The sequence below is a fragment of the Jaculus jaculus genome, chromosome 13, assembly GCF_020740685.1.
Source record: "Jaculus jaculus isolate mJacJac1 chromosome 13, mJacJac1.mat.Y.cur, whole genome shotgun sequence".
NCBI classification, from domain to species: domain Eukaryota; kingdom Metazoa; phylum Chordata; class Mammalia; order Rodentia; family Dipodidae; genus Jaculus; species Jaculus jaculus.
Window position 1 is genome coordinate 27,334,674 of NC_059114.1, and position 21,484 is coordinate 27,356,157.

Here is a 21,484-nt window from a genome sequence, read left to right on the forward strand (position 1 = left end):
AAACATTTAATGTGTTTGCTTATAATTTCATTTTCTGTGTGCTCATAGACTTTTGTTACATATAACCTACTATAAGCCATGGAGTGTTCAGTGGAATATTCCAACTCCAAATGGACAAACTCAATGAAATTGTTAAAAGGCACATAGGAGACACCGTATTTCAATACTGCTCATTCTACTTTTTCAGTTAACAAAGAGTCTCCTTAAACTTAAAAAAAAATTAAGTTCTTTTCTTTTCTCTTTCTTTCTTTCTTTCTTTCTTTCTTTCTTTCTTTCTTTCTTTCTTTCTTTCTTTCTTTTTTTTTTTGAGAATGGGTCTCACTCTCTCTCAGGCTGACCTGGAATTCACTATGTAGTCTCAGGGTGACCTTGAACTCATGGCAATCCTCCTACCTCTGCCTTCCAAATGCTAGGATTAAAGGTATGCATCATCATGCCAGCTAAACATAAGTGTTTTTTTTTTTTTTTCTGAAGGAGAGAGACTATTGCAATTAGACATTTAGTAAAAAAAAAAAAAAATCACCTTTTCAGGCTGCAATGAACAGCTACAGACACATACAACTGACTGAACACAGTGGCTTTCTGTAAGCTGCGAAGAAGAAAAGTCACTTAAGCCAGTAACGTTAGTGTACAGAGTTAGTAGGTAGTCTGGGCGCACAATACTCTCACTTTACCGTAAATGAATGAAGAGTCTCAAGCTCTCTAATCTTAAGGGTAAGCTTGCTCTTGTCTTTCCTCAAAGTACGGTTTTCATTTTGGGATTCTAGGAGGTTGGCTGAAATGTGGCTGTTGGTTTTGGCCAGCTGGCTAATCTCTTTCTGGAGGATGAAGTAGCTTTCTTCAAGCTTCTCCTTCTCCTCCAGGAGCTCATCCTTTCTCAGAATTATTTCTCGTTTCTTGGCCAGGAGGTCCTTGTTGTCCTGAAGCAACTGGGTCCTCTCAGCCACAGCCACTTCATGGTTGAGCTGGAGGTCTTCCAGAATCTTGGTAAGACAGCTGTGAAGTTCCTGCAATTCCAACTTGGACTTGGAAAGAGTAGCAAAATCACTTTTGAGAGTCTCTATGTTGGCAGCAAGTTGAGCCGTTTCTACACTCAAGAGTTCCTTTTCTTTAATGATTTCTACTATTTTTTGCTCTGATTTGGTCTTCTCTTGGATTAATGTAAAATTCTCAGACTGGAGTTGCTCATTACACACTCTTAGCCCCTCTACCTCCTGCTCCAAGACTGCCACTCTCCCATGAAGTTTCTTGTTTTCATATAGGGATGACTCATTTTCCTTTGCTCTGGCTTCTTTCTCCACGATCAAGGATTGCTGCATTTCATGCATTTCTTCATTTAATTTCTGACACTCTTCTTGTAGGTTCAAGCCATCCCTCAGCAAAATGTTCTTTTCACAACAGCAGGTCTTGAGCTCAGCATTCAAATTCTCCTTTGCTTGCATCATGTTGGTGTGTTCCTTCTCAAGATCCCTTTTGGCATTCTGAGCCTCTTGTAGCATCAAAGAGAGGTCACACTTGCTGCTCGCTAGCTCTTGGTTTTCCTCTTTCCTCTCTTGAAGCTCTTTCTTCAGAGCATCAATATCAGCAAGTAGTTGCATCTTCTCCTGCACAATGATTCTCCTGTTTGCAGCCTCTTGGTCACATTTCCTTTTAAGATCACCCATGGCTTTGCTTGAATTTTCTCTCTCTGCAAGTAAATCTCCAGTTCGCATTTCCAGTGCTGAGTTTTCTTTCAAGAGACTCTCCTGTTTCTTTTTAAGCCTGGTAATTTTCTGACAAGCTGTCTCCTTCTCAGAAGTCAGCTGTGTGATCCTCTTGTTGAGGCTCACTTCAAGACGGCCGGCCTCTTCTGAGTGCTTGCTGAGTTTTTCAGTGATGATTCGGTTTTCATTTAGAAGCTCCTCTTTCTCAGCCATGAGCCTCCTCTCAGAATCAGCCAACGTCTCTTTCTCATGGAGAAGCTGGATGCACTCGGAGTCTGTAATGGCCCGACTGGCTTTGATCTCTTCCAGGACCTTCATGAGGCTTGCATTGGTGGCCTGAAGCTGCTGCATCTCGAGCTCAGCTTTGCTCAGGGCCTTGTTGGCATAGTCCAGTTGCGTGCGCAGTGTCCCAGCTTCTGTGCTGAGAAGCTGTTTGACCTGAAGGGTAGCCTCCAGGCTGGCACTCAGCTTTTCCTGGCTCTGACGCAGTGTGTCCTTCTCAAACTGCAGGTCTCTGTTGCTCTGGAGAAGGCTCTCACGCTCCGCCTTTAGGGTCAGGCACATGTTATCGAGGTTCATCTGCTTCTCTGCTGCTGATTTCTTCTCACTCGTGAGCTCCTCCATCTCCTGCACCAGAGCTTTCTGGTCTTTGACTAGCTCCTCATAAGCACATTGAAGTTTCTGAATTACATCATCCTTGTCATTTGCCAAGACGAGGTTTTCAGCAGTGAGTTTTTTGATCTGATCCTCCAGGTGCTCTTTTTCTACCCGACCCTTCTCAGACGTGGCCATCAGAGTGTCTCTGCAGAAGCAGAGCTCCTCAATAAGCAGCTGCATGCTCGCCTTGGAGGCTTCCAAGGATTCGTTTTTCACATGGCTCTTCAAAAGCTCTTCCTGGGCAATATTGATTTCTGTAAGCAGTTTCTCTCTCTCAACAGCCAGAGCTTCTTTATTGACATGTTCCTGCTGATAAAGCTTTTCGGCATCTTGCTTTTCTTCTAAGACTTTCTCCTTCTCTAAATTGAGAGTTTTGTTTAATGACCATAGTTTCTGCTGGTCTTTTTGAAGCAAAGTAATTTTGGCCTCCAATTCTACAAGCTTTGATAAAAGCGAACCTTTCTCTAACTTTAAAGCATTCCCCTCCTGTGCAAGAAGCTGCTTCTCTGATTTCAGACCCCTCAGCTCTTCTGACATTAGTTCAATTTCTTTTTTGGCTGACGTTAACAAATAAGTTAGCGACTACAGAAACAAAAGATGGAAAGAATGGAAACAAAATGAAATCAAGCAGACAAATGCAAGCCCAAATAACTTAATATAGCATAAATTGTGAAAGTGTAAAACTGTTCGTAACAAATCTCATAGAAGCTATGTGAATAATGAGAGGGAAAGAGGGGACAATAAAAAGTAATGTGACTTTGCAAAGTGTATATTAACTTTTGTTTGTTTGTATTTGTTTTTGTTTTTCAAGGTAGGGTCTCACTTTAGCACAGGCTGACCTGGAACTCACTCTGCAGTTCCAGACTGGCTTCGACCTCACAGTGATCTTCCTAACCTTTGCCTCCCAAGTGCTGGAATTAAAAGTGTGTGCCACCATGCCTGGCCTAACTTGTTTTATATTTGAAACAACTTGTAAAATTATTCCTGAAAACTCTCTACAAGAAAAAAAAACACACACACACAGTTGCTTGATTTTAACAGTAGGGCATAATGTTCTCTCCCATCATTCAAAATTTCTATTTTAGAAAAGATTCCTAGAAGTATGTTTAAAAGTACAAGGGTGTATGTGGCTCAGGTAGAGTACATGCTTAGCATCTGCAAAGCCCTGGGGGTTCAGTCACCAGTGCTCTCCACACACTTCCCCCCAAAATCAAACAACTATGAAAAGTGACAATTTTTATTGCTTTTTTTCAAGGCATGGTCTCACTTTAGCCCAGGCTAGCCTGAAACTCATTCTGTCATCCCTGGATAGCCTCCAACTCATAGCAATCCTCCTGTTTCTGCCTCTTGAGTATTAGGACTAAAGGTGTGTGCCACCACACCAGGCAAAAGTGAGACTATTTTAATCAAAAGGGGACTAAAATAAAGTATGTCAATGTTTTGAGGGATCTTACTTAGTAAAAAGGACAGTCAGTGAATGGACATCGATTTAAATTTCAGACAGAACAGAGAGAATATGGAAGTGCCAGGGCCTCCTGCCACTGTGGCACTGGAAATGGGACTCCAATGCATGTGCTATTTTGTGCATCCAGTTTTCTGTGATGAAATAAATGTTTGTATTCATGCTACTTAACATGATAGACATGTGACCAGTGAGATCATGATGCAGTGAATGTACCTGAGGAGCTGAATTTGCAACTTTGTTAAAATGTAACTAAGTTAAATTTATATAGCCTTGTATAACTAATGGCTCTTATACTCAATACCAGACCATCAGCTCCTAAGCCAGGTACTAAAAGGCTTTACATCCTAAAATGGTGTATAAAATTTATAAGTATAGAAATAAGCTTCCCTACGGTGATACCCTTAGGTCTTAACAGATTCCCCAGGGTTTGTAACTAAAATTCAGAAAAAAAAAATCCAGGAAAACCAAATATCTAGATGGTAACTCTGGAAAAGGAACAATCCTGGAATTTTACACAACTGAACTTTATACAAAAAAACACCAAACAAGCATGGTGGCTTGTGCCTGCCTATAAAGCCTCTGCACTTGGGAGGCTGAAGTAGGAAAATCATCTTGAGTTCAAGGCCAGCTTAGGCAACAGAATAAGTTCCAGGTGAGCTTGGGCTAGAGTGAGACCCTGACTCTTAAAAAAAAAAAAAAAAAAGTGGTGCATGCCTTTAATCCCAGCCCTCAGGAGGCAGAGGTAGGAGGATCACCATGAGTTCAAGGCCACCCTGAGACTACACAATGAATACCAAGTCAGCCTGGGCTATAGCGAGACCCTACCTTGAAAAACCAAATAAATATTCCAGACATGTATTTATTTTGAGCAATAAAAAAATCAAACTGTAGTAGCAAGAGGAAACTGTTAAGCCACTAGAATCAAAGAATATGTTGAGGTGCAGACAGATGTACTCTTGACACCACAAACTGAAATTCAATGTATCAAATTCTACTCTAGTCAACTAATATTGTCTTGGTGTACTTTTGCTTTCTTATGAGTAAGTTCACAGAGCCTTTCTAAGTATAGACAAAAGCCCTCTCCAGACTTGGCACTTGTAGGTCTTCCTACAGGAGCTCTATTCATCCGATGAGGCTTCCTCCAGCTCTGTCTCGAAACTCCTCACTTGTTTCCCTGAGCCCCTGCTTGTTGCTTTTAGCGGCTCGTTTCTCTTAATACTTGTGCAAGGTAGCAGCAAGCTCAGCCATGATCAGAGGAATTGCTCTCGTACCAGAGTCTACTGCAAGCAAGCAGAGAGAGCTCGGCCAAAGAAGAGGCTGTGGCAGCTGGAGACAAGCAGCACAGGGAATGGTGACGGCTGTACAGAGTACACTGAGGGGAAAGACCTGTAGCCATCACTCTCCCTGACAAGGAGAAGCAAGAGTACCTGGCACAAAATACTTAAAGCCAAAGGAAATTTACCACCTTGACATGCATGCAGAGGTTGACTTGTCACACTTGCTACTGCTTTCTATGCTCTCTTGCAGCCTTGGCACAGAACTTGAGCAAGGTACAACATGGCTATAACACTTCTCCCCCCAGAACATACTTTGGCTTTGTCAGCCTGTGCTTTCAGTTCTTCCATTTCCTGCATCAAGCCTCTGTTCTCCTCCTGGGCAGTCCTCAGCTTCGCCTCTGTGTCCAACAGCATCTTCTGGAGGCTCTGCAAGGTCTCCTCGTGCTTTGTTTTTGCCTCAGAACTGGTTTTTTCATACCTAGCTTTCAGGTCCTGGCATTGATTGTGGCTTGTTTCCATCTTCTTTTCCTGCAAAATACCCCAAAGGAAGAAGTAAGTCATATGGCTCTAGATGCCCATTCCACCTAGCCAGTCCACTTTATTCTCTCCTTACCAGGTCCAACAATTTCCCTTCCAATTCCTTCTTTTCTTCCTCATGCTTTTTAGCTGCTTCCCGCTGGGTCTGTTCAGCTTTAAGAGTTACTTCCCCAATACTTTTCTGCAGAAAACTTGTATTTTCATTAGCCTTTGTAAGTTTTAGCTGTAACTCTTCTACACATCTAGAATATATTTCAAAATAAGGTGTTAGTTTTTTATGTTTTAAATTTAAGCATTATATTAGAAAGACACTAATAATTCTAAAAATGATATTAAATTTTGTGTTAATTATAACAAATCAAAATAAATTGGCTGGAGAATAATTTTTTAAAGATTTTATTATTTATTTACTTACTTACAAATAGAGATAGAAGAGAGACAGATAGAGAGAGAATGGGCACTCCAGCCACTGCAAACAAACTCCAGACACATGTGTCCCCTGTGCATCTGGCTTATGTGGGTCCTGGGGAATCGAACCTGAGTCCTTTGTCTTCACAGGCAAATGCCTTAACCACTAAGCCATCTCTCCAGCCCAGATTTATTTTTATTTATTTATTTATTAGAAAGAGAGAGAGAGAGAGAATGGGCACGCCAGGGCCTCTAGCCACTGCAAACGAACTCCAGACACATGTGTCCCCTGTGCATCTGGCTTTCATGGGACCTGGAAAACTGAACCTGAATCCTTAGGCTTGCAGGCAAGCGCCTTAACTGCTAAGCCATCTCTCCAGCCCAAGAATAATTTTTTTGAGGGTCTTACAGTAGCCTAGCCTGACTTGGAATTTACTATGTAGTCTCAAGGTAGCCTCAAATTCATGGCAATTCTCCTACCTCTGCTTCCTAAATGCTGCGACTTAAAGGTGTGTGCCACCATGCCTACCTTATTTTAAAAAACATTTATTTATGAGAGAGAAAGAGACAGAGCGAGAGAGAGAGAAAGACAGAGAATGGCCTGCCAGGGCCTCTAGCCACTGCAAATGAACTCCAGACACTTGGGAAGCAGAGGTAGGAGATCCATGGTACATGTATAGTAAAAACTTCTATAACTGTATATATGCCTTCGGTGTATTTTCCTCTCAAGATCATCAGCTGTGCTTGACTAGTGAGTATTAAACAAGTCTGTTACAAGTTGACATTTTTGTTTTATAAAACAATAGGGGGCTAGAGAGATAGCTTAGTGGTTAAGGTGCCTGTCTGCAAAGCTAAAGGACCCAGATTTGATTCCCTAGTACCCGCATAAGCCAGATGCATAAAGTGGCGCAAGTGTCAAGTACATTTGCAGTGGCTAGAGGCCCTTGCATGCCCTCTCTCTCTCTTAAAAAAAATAAAATAAAAAGGAATTGTTTCAAAAACAATACATGTTTATTGGTAGGTGCTCTGTATGTACTTTAACATATATATTGCCAGTGTTAGTAAACTCCTGTTATTCTCAGGTTTGTCATGTTTGGTTTTTTTTCTTCAAATGAGCAAACCCTATAGATCCCTTTTTCATAATCACACTCTACCACTGACCAACACCCCCGCCCCACTTCCCACATAGCACTTTCTGCTATGGGCTACTTGCTAAACAGCTTGAAGGAAATTAATGTACCCAGTTAAGCATAGAGGTACATACCTTTTAGCACTTAGGAGGCTGAGGCAGGAGGATCATAAGTTCAAAGCCAACCTCACTACATAGTGAGTATGAGACCAGCCTGGGCTAAATGAAATCCTATCTCAAAATTTTTAAAAAGGAACCAGGCATGGTGACAAACGCCTTTAATCCCAGTACTTGGGAGGCAGAGGTGGGAGGATTGCCTTGAGATCGAGGCCAGACTGAAGCTACATAGTGAATTCCAGGTCAACCTGGGCTAAATTGAAACCCTACCTCGAAAAAAACAACAAAAAAATTAAAATTAAAAAAAGGGTTGGAGAAAAACTCAGAGGTTAAAGGGTGATTCTTTGTATTTCCCCAGTACCCACTTAAAACAGAGCGCATGCATCTGGAGCTCCTTTGCAGTGGCAGGAGGTCCTGGTACACCCATGCTCATTCTCCCTATTTTTTTTCTCTCTCCCCCTACCTTCCCTCCCTCGCTCTCTCTCAGGTAAATAAAAACATTTTATTTTGAAAAAAAATTTAAATCCTCATATAAGACCCTGTCTCAAAGAGAAATTAGTGTATCTTGAGCTGGAGAAGATGGCTTAACAGTTAAGGCATTTGGCTACAAAGCCAAAGGACCCAGGTTCTATTCCCTAGGGCCCACATAAGCCAGATCCACAGGGGGGTACATGTGTCTGGAGTTCGTTTGCAATGGCTGGAGGCCCTTGGTGCACCCATTCTCTCTGTCTGCCTCTCTCTCTCTCTTTCTCATAAATAAATAAATAAAATATATTTTAAAAAATGAAATTAGTGTATACTGAGTGTTAGGTTTTAGAGGCATGGTGGGCAGTAGGTGAGATAATTATTAGAATACCTGAAGGGCTAAACATGGTGGCCCATGCCTTTAATCCCAATTCTTGGGAGGCAGAGGTAGGAGGATAGCTGTGAATTCAAGGACAGCCTTGTGACTACATAGCGAATCCCAGGTCAGCCTGATCTAGAGTGAGACCCCCTACCTCAAAAGAAAAAACAAAAAACAAAGAGGGCTGGAGAGATGGCTTAGCAGTTTAAGTGTTTGCTGGTAAAGCCAAAGGACCCAGGTTTGATTCCCCAGTACCCATGTATAGCCAGATGCACAAAGTGGTACATACATCTGGCGTGTGTTTGCTGTGGCTGGAGGCCCTGGTGTTCCCATTCTGTCTCTCTCTCTTCTGCCTGCCTCTATCTACTTGCAATTTAATTGATTAATTTTAAATATTTATTTATTTATTTCACAGAGAAAGAGGGAGAAAGAAAGAGAATGAATGGGCGTGCCAGGGCCTCTAGCCACTGCAAATGAACTCCAGGCACGTGTGCCCCCATGTGCAATTGGTTAACATGGGTCCTGGGGAATCGAACCTGGGTCCTTTAGCTTTTCAGGCAAATGCCTTAACCGCTAAGCCATCCCTCCAGCCCCAGGAATTCTGTTTTTAAAAATTAATTAATTAGGGCTGGAGGGATGGCTTAGCGGTTATGCGCTTGCCTATGAAGCCAAAGCACCCCAGTTTGAGGCTCAATTCCCCAGGACCCATGTAAGCCAGATGCACAAGGTGGTGCATGCATCTGGAGTGTGTTTGCAGTGGCTGGAGGCCCTGGTGCATCTATTCTCTTTCTCACTCTCTGTTGCTCTTAAATAAATGAATAAAAACAAACAAACAAACAAAAAAAAATCCTTCCTGGAGTGGTGGCCTTTAATCCCAAATCTTAGGAGGCAGAACTAGAAGAATTGCTGTGAGTTCAAGGCCAGTCTGGAAATGGAATGAGATCCAGGTCAGCCTGAGTTAGAGTAAGACCCTACCTTGAAAAACAAAAACAAAAACTAAAAGAAAGAAGAATAAGAACAGTGTTAAGACATGAAGTTCCTACTGGAATTCTGTATTTATTTATTTATTTTTAGAGAAAGAGAGAGAGAACAAGAGAGAGAAAGAGCTGGGCGTGGTGGCCTTTAATCCCAGCACTGGGGAGGCAGAGGTAGGAGGATCACGGTGAGTTCAAGGCCACTCTGAGACTAGATAGTAAGACCATACCTCAACAAACCAAAAAAAAAAAAAAAAAAAAAAAAAAAAATGCCTGAAGGGACTGGATATGTAGATGCTTGCCTAGCATGCCCAAAGGCCCTGTAGTCAATCCAGTAGGGGGCTGGAGAGCTGGCTTAGCCATTAAGGTGCTTGCCTGCGAAGCCTAAGTACCCATGTTCTACTCTCCAGATCCCATGCACAAAGGTGAGGCAAGTGCAAGGTCGCACATGCCCATTAAATGGCTCAAACCTCTCAAGTTCGAATTCAATGGCTGAGGGCCAATTCTCTCTCTTCTTTTTTTTTTGGTTTTTCGAGGTAGGTGTCTCACTCTGTAGCCCAGGCTGACCTGGAACTCATTATGTAGTCTCAGGGTAGCCTCAAACTCACAGTGATCTTCCTACCTCTGCCTCCCCAGTGCTGGGATTAAAGGCATGAGCCACCACGCCCAGCTCTTTCTCTCTCTGTTCTCTCTCTCTTTCTATAAAAATAAATAAATAAATACAGAATTCCAGTAGGAACTTCATGTCTTAACACTGTTCTTATTCTTGTAATGATGTGAATTCAATTATAAATTGTATAAAAATTAAAAATATGAGGTACTAATAGTTACTGATCTCTGTAAGACAAGACTCTCTAGTTTCATTTAGCAGATCATATTCTAGGCATTCAGGTGATGTAGTAGATTGTGAAAACTGAGGACAGACTGTTGGAGACATGTAATTTCATCCAACATTTGAACGGTGAAGGCAGAAAGATTGTTATGAATTTGAGACTAGCTTGCCCTATACAATGAGACCCTTTCTCAAAACTTAGAAAAAAAGGAGAGGAGAGTACAAATATTTAAAATTATTCCTCTCCAATTCAATGAAAGGTTAGTGTTCTATAAGAGTATAAGATAACATGCTAGACCCAGGCATGGTGGCATACACCTTTAATCCCAGCATTTGGGAGGCCTAGATAGAAGAAGGATCACTGTGTGTTTGAGACCACTCTGAGACGATGGCAAGTTCCAGGTCAGCCTGGGCTAGAGTAAAGCCCTACCTTGAAAAACTAGGCAAAAAGAGAGGGAGAGAGAATGGCTAGGAAGATGACAGTTCCTTCTAAAGCCTGATGGCCTACGTTCAATTCCCCAGTGCCCACTAAGCCAGATGCACAAGTGGCACATGCATCTGGAGTTTGTTGGCAATAGCAGGAGGACCTGTTATATCCATGCTTTCTCTTTCTCAAATAAAAAAAATAAATTAAAGTTAAAAATAATAAAAGAGCCGGGCGTGGTGGCACACGCCTTTAATCCCAGCACTCGGGAGGTAGAGGTAGGAGGATTGCCATGAGTTCGAGGCCACCCTGAGACTCCATAGTGAATTTCAGGTCAGCCTGGGCTAGAGTGAGACCCTATCTCAAAAGAAAAAAAAAAAAACCCAAAACAAAACAAAAAACCCCAAAAACTAATAATAAAAAAAAGAGCCGGGCATGATGGCACATGACTTTAATCCCAGCACTCCGGAGGCAGAGGTAGGAGGATCACTGTGAGTTTGAGGCCACCCTGAGAACAGTGAATTCCAGGTCAGCCTGGGCTAGAGTGAGACCCTACCTCGAAGAATAAAAAATAAAATAATAATATAATATAATATTAAAAAAGGGGGGGCTGGAGAGATGGCTTAGCGGTTAAGCGCTTGCCTGTGAAGCCTAAGGACCCCGGTTCGAGGCTCGGTTCCCCAGGTCCCACGTTAGCCAGATGCACAAGGGGGCGCACGCGTCTGGAGTTCGTTTGCAGTGGCTGGAAGCCCTGGCGCGCCCATTCTCTCTCTCTCCCTCTATGTGTCTTTCTCTCTGTGTCTGTAGCTCTCAAATAAATAAATAATATTGTTAAAAAAAAATTAAAAAAAAAAGAGGGGGGAAAAAGGCACACCTTTAATTCCAGCACTTAGGAGACTCAGGTAGGAGAATTGCTATGAGTTCAAGGCCACCCTGGGATACAGAGTGAGTCCCAGTTCAGCCCGGGTTAGAGTGAGACCCTACCTCAAAAAAAAAAAAAAAGAAAGGAAAGGGGGAAGAAACAGAGACAGGGAGCCTTAAAACACAACTCTGAGCCTTTTGTCCCATCATCTAGATCTTACTATTGAGCCTAATCCAGAGCAGATGCTCTCTTTATATACACTCTCTTTAACACATCATATGTACCTTTCCTTCAGACGTAATTCATCATTCATTTTTGTCAGCTGAGAAGAATTATCTCCTGACATCTTCATTATTTCTGCAATGTCATTTTCTAATTTTTCCTTTGTCTTTGTCAACTGCTCTTCTTTTTCATTCTTTTCTCTAATTTTTGTTTCCATATCTGAATATATAAAGGAAAAAATAAGCACTGCTATATTAGAAACAAGAAAAATGTATTGAATGCATCCTTGCCCTAGGGATATTTTTAGATAGTAATCCCTGCCCTCATGAAAATCACATTATTATATTCTAACAAGACAGACAGACATTAAACAGGATAAAGAAATGAATATAAGATAACAAAGAGGAAGTGCTAGGACAGGGAAAGCTGCAAGCAGGGAAAGGTGGCTGGAAAGAGAAAGGGAGGTTAAAATCCTGTGGTGGTTTGATTCAGGTGCCCCCCATAATCTTAGGTGTTCTGAATGCTAAGTTCCCAGCTGATGGAGATTTGGGAATTAATGCCTCTTGGAGGCAGTATATTGTTGGGGGTGGGCTTATTGGTGTTATAGCCAGTTTCCCCTTGCCAGTGTTTGGCACATTCTCCTGTTGCTGCTGTTCACCTTATGTTGGCCACGGGGTGATGTCCACCCTCTCTCTGCTCATGCCATTGTTTTCTCTGCCATCGTGGAGCTTCCCCCTTGAGCCTGTAAGCCAAAAAAAATCTCTTTTTCTCCCACAAGCTGCTCTTGGTTGGGTGATTTCTACCAGCAATGTGAACCTGATTCCAACAGGCCCCTTTTAAGATGGTGATACTTAGAAGAAGCAGGAAAGTAAGTACAAGACATGGCCTGAAGTGTCCTATAGCAGCAAGGAGGTGGATGGGGCTGAAGAACAAGAACAAGGAAGGAGAGTCCAGGATGGACTCCTAAAGGCAATGGGGCTTGATGGAGGAAGGGCTACAGTTATTAGTATGTGAGATGGGAGCCACTAGATGACCTTGAGGAGACGAGACATGATCTGACTTCATGGCTACTGTGCTGGCAATAAGGACAAAAGCAGGAAAGAAGTGGTCAGCTATATGGCGACATGAAAGAGACTTTGGACTTTGATCAAGGATTGAAGTGGGAGCGGATGTGACAAATTCTGGGGTAATTTTTGAAAACAGAGAAAAGACTTGCAAGTTTTACAGATTTCAAACAATTTCATCACATTATATCAACCATACTGAGTGACAAGGTTATGCCTGGATAGTAGGTATATTATTTTAACATATAACAACTATCTCAAATCCTAACAGTCACCATAGATACCTCCTTACCTGTTAATTTTTCTCTCAACTTCTCCAATTCAGAAGACAACTCTTCTTCCTTTTGATGTAATTTGCTTACAGTTTCTATTAGGATAAAGATAAAAGTTTAACATGTTTCACATTTCATAGGTGTAAACTTGGCTGTCTTGTACCATCTAAGAACACAGCAATACTAAAAAGTCCCATTGTAAGCCACACCACTGTGACTCTAAGAAGCCAAGTGTGCTGCTCTCTTGCCTCTCCAGATCTGTACAGCATGCAGACCCCATGCATCTCCTTCCATACACCCCTTTCCTCCTTCCAATCAAAATTCAATAAAGCTAAGCCAGGCATGGTGGCGCATACCTTTAATCCCAGCACTAGGGAGGCAGAGGTAGGAGGATCGCTGTGAGTTCGAGGCCAGCCTGGGCCAGAGTGAGATCCTACCTTGAACCCCCCCAAAAAAAATTCAATAAAGCTATCAATGCCAAAAGCTTAAATGAAGGGCCAGAGAGAGATGGCTTAGCAGTGAAGGCACTTGCCTGCAAAGCCAAAGGACACAAGTTTGATTCCCCAGGATCACGTAAGCTAGATGCACAAGGTGGCACTTGTGTCTGGAGTTGGTTTATAGTGGCTAGAGGCCCTAGCATGCCAATTTTCTCTATCTGTCTCTCTCTTTCAAATGAATAAAAATAAAATATATACAAAAATTTTAAAGAGTAAATAAGGTAAAACTTTTCCCAGGAATATTCACATCTTAAAATTTTTGTTTCTGGGCGGGGGAGATGGCTTAGCAGTTAAGGCACTTGCCTGTAAAGCCAAAGGACCCAGGTTCCATTCCCCAGAACCCACATAAGGTAGCACATGTGTCTGGAGTTTGTTTGCAGTGGCTAAAGGCCCTGGTGTGCCCATTCTCTATCTGCCTCTCTCTCTTTCAAATAAATAAATAAATTAATAATAATAATAATAAAATTTCAATTTGTTTCTTTGTTTTTGTCAAGGTAGGGTTGCACTCTAGCCCAGCCTGACCTGAAATGTACTCTGTGACCACAGGCTGCTTTCAAACCAATGGCAACTGTCTGCCTCCCAAGCCTGACAGAACACTCACTTTTTTGCCTTTTTTTCCCCCCCACTTTTTTTTCAAGGTAGGGTCTCACTCTAGCTCAGGCTGACCTGGAATTTGCAATGAGGGTGGCCTCAAACTCACAGTGATCCTCCTACCTCTGCTTCCATGCCCAACCACACTCACTTTTTAAATATGGAACAAGCCTTCAGTTAAAAGAAGAAAGAGCCAGGCATGGCATGGTGGTACACACCTTTAATCCCAACATTTGGGAGGCAAAGGTAGGAAAGTTGCTGTGAGTTTGAGCTCTAGTTCGAAGCCAGCCTGGAACCACAGAGTGAGTTCCAGATCAGCCTGGGCTAGAGTAAGACCCTACTTCAGAAAAAACAAACAAACAAACAAAAAAGTGGAAGGGGGCTGGAGAAATAGATCAGCAGTTAAGGCACTAGTCTGCAATGCCTAACGACCTGGTATCTATGTAAAGCCAGATGCACAAATTATTGCATGTGTCTTCTAGTGTTTGTTTGCAGATGCAAGAGGCCCTGGTATGCCCATTGTCTCCCTCCTCCCTCCCTGTCTCCTTCCTACCTTCTCTTCCTCCTTTCTCCCCTTGTAAATAAATAAATAAAAATGCTTTAAAAAAAAGACTGTGGTGTACACCTTTAATCCCAGCACTCACTGAGGAGGTGGAAGTAGGAGGAACACCATGAATTCGAGGCCAGTCTGCGACTACACAGTGAATTTCAGGGCAGCCTGGGCTAGAACAAGACCCGACATGGAAAAACTAAAAGCAGGGCTGGAGAGATGGTTCAGGGGTTAAAGGCACTTGCTTGCAAAGTCTGATTGCCTGGGTTTGATTCCCCAGGACTATAAAGCTAGATGCACTAAGTAATGCATGTATCTGGAATCTGTTTGCCCTGGTACACCCATCTTCTTTCTTTCTTTCCCTCTCTCTCTCTCTCTTTCTCTATCTCTCTCCAAATAAATAATAAATATTTAAAAAATAAAGAGGGCTGGAGGGATGGCTTAGTAGTTAAGGCCTTTGCCTGCAAAGTCAAAGGACCCAGGTTCGATTCCCCAGGACCCATATTAGCCAGATGCACAAGGGGGCGCACGCATCTGGAGTTCGTCCACAGTGGCTGGAGGCCCTGGCGCACCCATTCTCATTCTCTCTCTCTTTCTCTCTCCCTCCCCTTCTCCCTTGTTGTCTGTCAAATAAATAAAAATAATTTTTTAAAAAGAAAATAAACAAACAAGCTGGGCATGGTGGCATACATCTTTAATTCCAACACTTGGGAGGCAGAGGTAGGAGGACTGCCATGAGTTAGAGGCCACCCTGAGACTACATAGTGAATTCTAGGTGAGCCTGGACTAGAGCAAGACCCTACCTCAAAATAAAAAAGAATAAAATAAACAAAAAACCCAGATTATATGTGGCATCTACTCTGCACTCTGGATATCAGCCTCAGTGTGAGAACAACACACCCTCAGACGGTCTTGCTCATATTTTAGTGAAACTTACCTTGCATGTTTCTTTTAATACAGACTGCCTCCTCTGAAGCACCAGCAAACTTTTCTTTCTAAAGAAAAAGAATTATATATTCACAATGCAAGGATTTCAAGTAATAAAGATTAAAAGTGTTTCTCATTGTAACTATATTACTACTTACTTTCAGTTTGCTTCATTAGAACATATTTAAAACAGGTAGGTATCAAAGAACTATCAAATGTGTATTGTGCATAGATGCACTTACACAAGTGAGGTTTCCTCGCGTACATTCACGCATACAAATGTCTGAATGCACATACTTATATAAGTATATGCTTATATACATGTGGTACATGTGAGTACTTTGTTATGTGAGTAGCAATCAACTATTCAGAAATCTGAGGCTGGAGTTGCAGTTCAGTGGTAAAGTGCTTACCTAGTATGTATGACTCTAGATCAAATCCCAAGAACCATAGGGGGAAAAAAGGAAAAGGAAAGAGGAAAGAAAGAAGGGTAGAAGGACGGAGTCAGCCTAAGACAATAAATAGGATTCTTGGGCTGGAGAGATGGCTTAGCAGTTAAGACGCTTGCCTGTGAAAACTAAGGACCCAGGTTCCATTTTCCAGTACCCATATAAGCCAATGCACAAGGTGGCTTATGCACCTGGAGTTTGTTTACAGTGCAGTGGCTGGAGGCCCTGGTATATCCATTCTATCTGCCTGCCTCTTCCATTCTCTCTTTCTCAAACGAACAGATAAATAGAATTTCTGATTTTTTGGGGGTGTCGGTGGGGGTTCACTCTAGTCCAGGCTGACCTGTAATTCACTATAGTCTCAGGGTGGCCTTGAACTCACAGCGATCCTCCTACCTCTGCCTCGCAAGTGCTGGATTAAAGGCATGTACCACGACACCTGGCTTTTTTTTTGTTTTGTTTTAAAGATAGGGTCTTACTCTAACCCAGGCTGACCTGGAACTCACTTTGTAATACCAGGCTGGCCTCGAATTCACAGCAATCCTACCTCTCGACTTCCTGAGTGCTGGGATTAAAGGTGTGTGCCACCATGCCCAGAGTTCTTGATTTTTTCTAAGTATAACCTGAGAAGCTTCAACTAAATTGGAGTGTAATGTCATGAATCTAAGTCTATATAACTTTTTTTTTTAATTTTACCAATTTATTTTTTCATGATTTCTTAGTCCTTGTAAAGCTGACAATTTGGGGGAATAAATACCCCTTCCCTTTTTCATTGCATGTGTGTGAACAGGAGTGCAAAAGAAAACTTGAGAGAAACAGCCAAAGGTGGAGAACGGCCGACAAAGGCATGGCGGGAAGAAGGGCGGCCCGAGCCCGCGGTAGCAGTGGCCCGTGGTTACAGGAGGCAGCACGGCGTGCTCTCCCACACCACCTGGGTCCCATTCAAAAGTGCTCGTGGCGTGGGTTCCTTCCAAGCATTCTGTACTTCTCTTTTTGTCGACCTGTAGGTGACACTGTTCACAAATCACCTTAAGTGTTATTTGGCAGATAGTAATGTGATCATATCAACCAGCTTGGGTTAGCAGAAACATGGTTAGCTGCCTTGGAAAAGTCTTCGTCCCAAGTGGAACTTCCTTCGACACTTCCTAGCAGAGGGCCATCTTGAAGGGCAGTCCTATTTCAGGTGGGTTTGCAATATACCTGTGTCCCTAGATGTAAATTCAGTCACGCCTGGTAAAGGTATAGATATAACAGCTGCTAGCAACATGAGCTAATGTCTTGTCCAGACAGTAACTGTGGACAGATCTTTTAGCCTCCTCATTCCCTCCAAAGTCCTTGTTCTCTGGCTGCGGCACACTGTAAAGGAGGCCACGACCCTTCTGCCAGAAATGCTGGTTACAGGAGATCTGCGTATGTGAGCTGTTACCACGCCACATGGTCTTCACCTTGTCAATTCTGCCCAATCCACTGGGGTGAAAAATGGATGAGAATTGATATCTTCAACTCTGGCCACTCCAGCACCCAGGCGTTCCAGGGGGTTGAACTGCAAGAGCTGTTGAATGAGTGAGCGAGCCTCTTCAGAAACACATTCTGGCATGTTCAAAGTAGTGTGTGTATTTATTCCTGCTGGATGGCACTCAACCAAAGTCTTGCCAGTGAGAAGTTCAAAGAGGACAGCGCCCAAACTCCACCAATCACAGGCTTCAGTTTCTTCTGTGATTGCTCCAACCTCTGGGGCACAGTACATTCTTGCCATGGCGTCACTGTCACAGGAATCTTCAACCTCACTCCACCTGCTAAAATACGTTAGCTGAATGTGTCCTCTATCATCCAATAAGATGTTGTTTGGGTTCAAATCGCGGCACACAATCCCCTCTCTACGCAAAGCATCAAGGGCTACTACCATCTCAGCTGCCCATCTTTGAATGCAGCCCTCTGGGATGTAAAACCTGGAGCTTAGTGCTAACTTTTTATCAAGGTCCTCAAAAATCTGATGGATTTCCTTGTCTCCTGCTACTGCTAACCCACTTTGTTCCTTCGTCTCAGAGTCTCTCTGGAATAAAGAAGCCGGAGTGCCTCTAGCCAGATCATCCATGTGACCTGTGGGCAGAAGCACTTCCTCCACGTGGGGAGTGTCCATACTTGTGCCGTGTTCATCAGCCCGAGAGCCGACTACAAATACGGAATAAGCTCTCCCCTGCATCATCTGCAGTTACTGCCGTCCCCATTGCTCCAAGTCTTTGAAACTCAGGACCAGAGCTGCAGAGCAAAGATGTGCCTCCTGAGCCACTATGATCAGCAGCTGCCTGGAATAACACTCCAAGATCCTCCTGCTCATGGCGCCTCTGGATGCCACAGCACTGGGGCCCCAGAGAGTCACTCGGCTCCTCTGGGGCCTGGCATGGTTCAGGGCTCAACCTGAGGCATAGCACGTCGGGGGCTTCCAACAGTTTACTTTCTATTCTGCCTGCAATGGTCTGTGAAAAGGTGGTGGGTCCCACTGCTGAAGCTTCTTCTGTTGCCTCCAATTCACCAGGTAGATTTACCAGAAGATCAGGCCTGCCTTCTTCAGCACCACCCACATCCTCAAACGCAGCATCTTTAAATGAAATAACTGGGACTGAGTCATCTGAGCCCCTGCTAATGGTGTCCTGAGCTTCAGACTCTCCCTTGCTTTCACTGGTATCAAAACTCCTGCAAGGGCTGTCTCCATCTTCAAGCAGAAAGAATGGCTTCAAAGGCTCTGACTTTAGACTGCACAGCTTTTCTCCCAAATCAAGCCCCAGAAGTTCACTGGCGCTGTCCTTACTGTCTATCCTAAAGAATTCCGTGGGACTGTTTTTCGACCGAGTAAGGGAATCGAGGTTCCTAGACAACGAACTGCTTCTGGGTCATCTCCGGGAAAGAATTTCACTTGTGTGCTAAGGCTGTCACTGTCAGCAGCAAGGGCTATTGGGAAATGCTCAACAACTCCAGGACCAACATCACCCCCTTCAGGCTTCATGAATGGCTCTTCATTCAAGGACCCTGGGTTGATCTTTTCCCACCCAGATTCATTGCATAGTGTTAAATAGCTAGTGGTGCACTCCTCTTCAGAGCTGGAGCCAGAGTCAGGCCATCTTGGAGAGCTGTCTTGGCCTTCGTCCTCCTGGTTGCTGTCCTCTTGAGAACTTGAAGTGAGGCTAGTCTTCAAAGGTAGAACTCTGGGCATGCTCCCTCCATCGCTCCCTCTGGATTCAGAACCACTGCCGTCCTGAGGCCCACAAGATGGCTGTGGGGGAGCAATGTTACCAGGTGCGGACTTCTTCATTTCCTTGATGTCAAAGCTTTCTTCAGAACATCTGTTTAGGAATTTACTGATATAGGACCAGAGTTTGCCACCTTCGGCCAGCTGCAGCACGAGGAACACCGACTCCTCAGAGATGATGTACTTGTGCAGACATACCATGTTGGGCACGCAGCAGGGGATGATGGTCTTCCGGCTCCCGCTGAACTCACTGCTTCTCCTTAGACCTTTTAAAATGAATGTCTGTTCTGTCCTTGTGTCCATTACAAGTAAAACCTTGTCAATCACCCCAAGGACTCTGAAGGCCTTCAGCTCCTCGGCAGGGCTCCTTAGGTTCCAAGAGGGCCTTGAACTTAGTGATCCTGGAGGCTGAGATGCGTCCTCCAGCTGAGGCTTGCAACGGAGGCTGGAGACGCTTTCTGCGCACATGAGATACTCTGCTGTCCTTCTCTTCACAGCCTCTCGCGAGTGGGGCTTGACTGTCCTTCTGTACTGCCCTCGGGACAGGTGTCAGTGAGGGGCTCGGGGTAAGCATCAGCAGGACCAATTAATTCCGAGCCATCGTTAATGATTCCACCCTTGAAAAAGTCTTCCAGCTGTTTACTGTTGTACAGAGCAGGGACATTGGCAGAGCATTGTAGCAGGTCTTCGGCACACTGTCTTCTCTCTTCGATGACAGTTTTGTCAAAGCGGCCAAAAACTATTCCTTTAGCAAATGGAGGAAACAATTCTGAATGTTGGAATGAGTGTCTGTGAATCTGCCATAGTTCTCTGTGCAGCTTCTTAAAATCACTATACCTCTTCCATACGATTATCTCTTGGACATCTTCTGGATTTCTTCGTGAAACCACCCGGGCGGTGACCTTGTACACCGTGTGTCCCTGGGGGTGGCGCCGGGGCTCGGTAACCGTGTAGAAGAGGGCCAGGTCGGCGCTCCGTCCCGCGGGGAGCTCATCCTCCCCTGCGCCGCGCAGGCCGCCCCACCGCCGGCCGGGCAGCCGCCCGCCCGCCGCGCCCCGCCCCCCTATATAACTTTTTAAAGGGAAAAGTTCTGTCACCCACTGTTCAAGGTCCCAACAAAAAGTTTCTTTTTTCTTTATTTATTAGGGACAAGCAGGGCGGGGATGAGGGGGAGGGAAAGAGAGAGAAGGAATGGGTTCACCAGGGCCTCTAACTATTACAAATGAATTCCAAACACATGCCCTACCACATGCATCTGGCTTGCCTAAGACCTAGAGAATTGAACCTGGGTCCTTAGGGTTCCCAGGCAAGTGCCTTAACTGCAAAGCCATCTCTCTGGCCCCAAGGTCTCTTTTTGGAAACAGACAGTAAACTAAGATAAAACCACTTCTTGGGCATCCTGAGATAAGAGTATGAGCACACCAGGGCTTCTTGCCACCGGAAACAAACCCTAGATGCATACACTCCTTTGTGTGCCTGATTTCACATGGGTATAGGGAATTGAACCCAGGCAGGCAGGTTTTGCAAGCAAGCACCTTTACCCACTGAGCCAGCTCCTCAACCCAAGCGAATTAATTAATTTATTTAAAAATATATTTTATGTATTTGAGAAAGAGAGAGATAGAGAGTGAGCACACCAGGGCCTCCTGCCACTGCATATGAACTCCAGATGCATGCACCACCTTGTGCATCTGGTTTACATGGGTCCTGGAGAATTGAACCAGGATCCTCTGGCTTTGCAGTCAAATGCCTTAACTGCTAAGCCATCTCTCCAGCCCCCAAGAGAATTACTTTAAATGAGTATTTCTAACTATAGGACTATAAAGAGAAGGGTACATGAGTATCAAGTCCATCAAAGCCCACAAGCTATCCACCTGTTTTATCCCAAAAGCCAGACTTTAAATGCCTTGTATACTCCCAAGAACATATAGGGGAACAGTCTTAGAAAAAAAAAAAGTAAGGCAGGGATTATGATCATGGTATACTGTTCATATTTTGGAAGTTTTCAATAAAAAATTTAAAAAGCTGGGAGTGGTTGCACAGACCTTTAAGTCCAGCACTTGAAAGGCAGAGGTAGGAGGACTGCATTGAGTTCTAGGCCACCCTGGGGCTACAGCGTGGTTCCAGGTCAGCCTGGGCTAGAGCAAGACCCTACCTCGGTGGGGGGGGGGGGGGAAGGCAGAAAAAAGTAAGGCATTCTAGAGGATTAGGAAGGACAGAAAAATGTGGAATTTCAAACTTTTTTTTTTTTCAAAGTAGGATCTCCTTCTAGCCCAAGCTAGCCTGGAATTCACTATGTAGTCTCAGGTTAGCCTCCAACTCATGGTGATCCCTTTACCTCTGTCTCCCAAGTATTGGGATTAAAGGCATGTGCAACCATGCCCAGCTATTTTCTTCTTAAGGGATGCCAAATCAACAAAACGTAACTAAAATATT

The 21,484-nt window shown here is 43.8% G+C and overlaps 2 protein-coding genes across 17 annotated transcripts in view; both read right to left on the bottom strand.

Moving 5' to 3' along the window:
• The window catches only part of Clip1 (CAP-Gly domain containing linker protein 1), a 149,965-nt gene that overhangs the window by 36,818 nt on the left and 91,663 nt on the right, over positions 1 to 21,484 (bottom strand). For 15 of the 16 annotated variants that reach the window (XM_045132049.1, XM_045132044.1, XM_045132042.1 and 12 more), the window contains 5 exons: positions 15,363 to 15,420; positions 12,808 to 12,882; positions 11,514 to 11,670; positions 5,716 to 5,881; positions 5,415 to 5,630 (listed from right to left, as the gene is read on the bottom strand). In XM_045132049.1, the coding sequence (XP_044987984.1) occupies positions 5,415 to 5,630; positions 5,716 to 5,881; positions 11,514 to 11,670; positions 12,808 to 12,882; positions 15,363 to 15,420 (672 nt within the window). Of the gene's footprint in view, positions 1 to 674; positions 2,943 to 5,414; positions 5,631 to 5,715; positions 5,882 to 11,513; positions 11,671 to 12,807; positions 12,883 to 15,362; positions 15,421 to 21,484 lie in introns of all 16 variants that reach the window. The other variant, XM_045132050.1, reaches the window with a different exon arrangement.
• Positions 17,076 to 19,609, bottom strand: LOC123454031 (ribosomal protein S6 kinase delta-1-like). The gene is given in 3 exon segments (XM_045132051.1): positions 17,076 to 17,960; positions 17,962 to 18,676; positions 18,679 to 19,609. Coding segments are annotated over 3 exon segments (2,271 nt in total). The 5' UTR covers positions 19,517 to 19,609; the 3' UTR covers positions 17,076 to 17,242.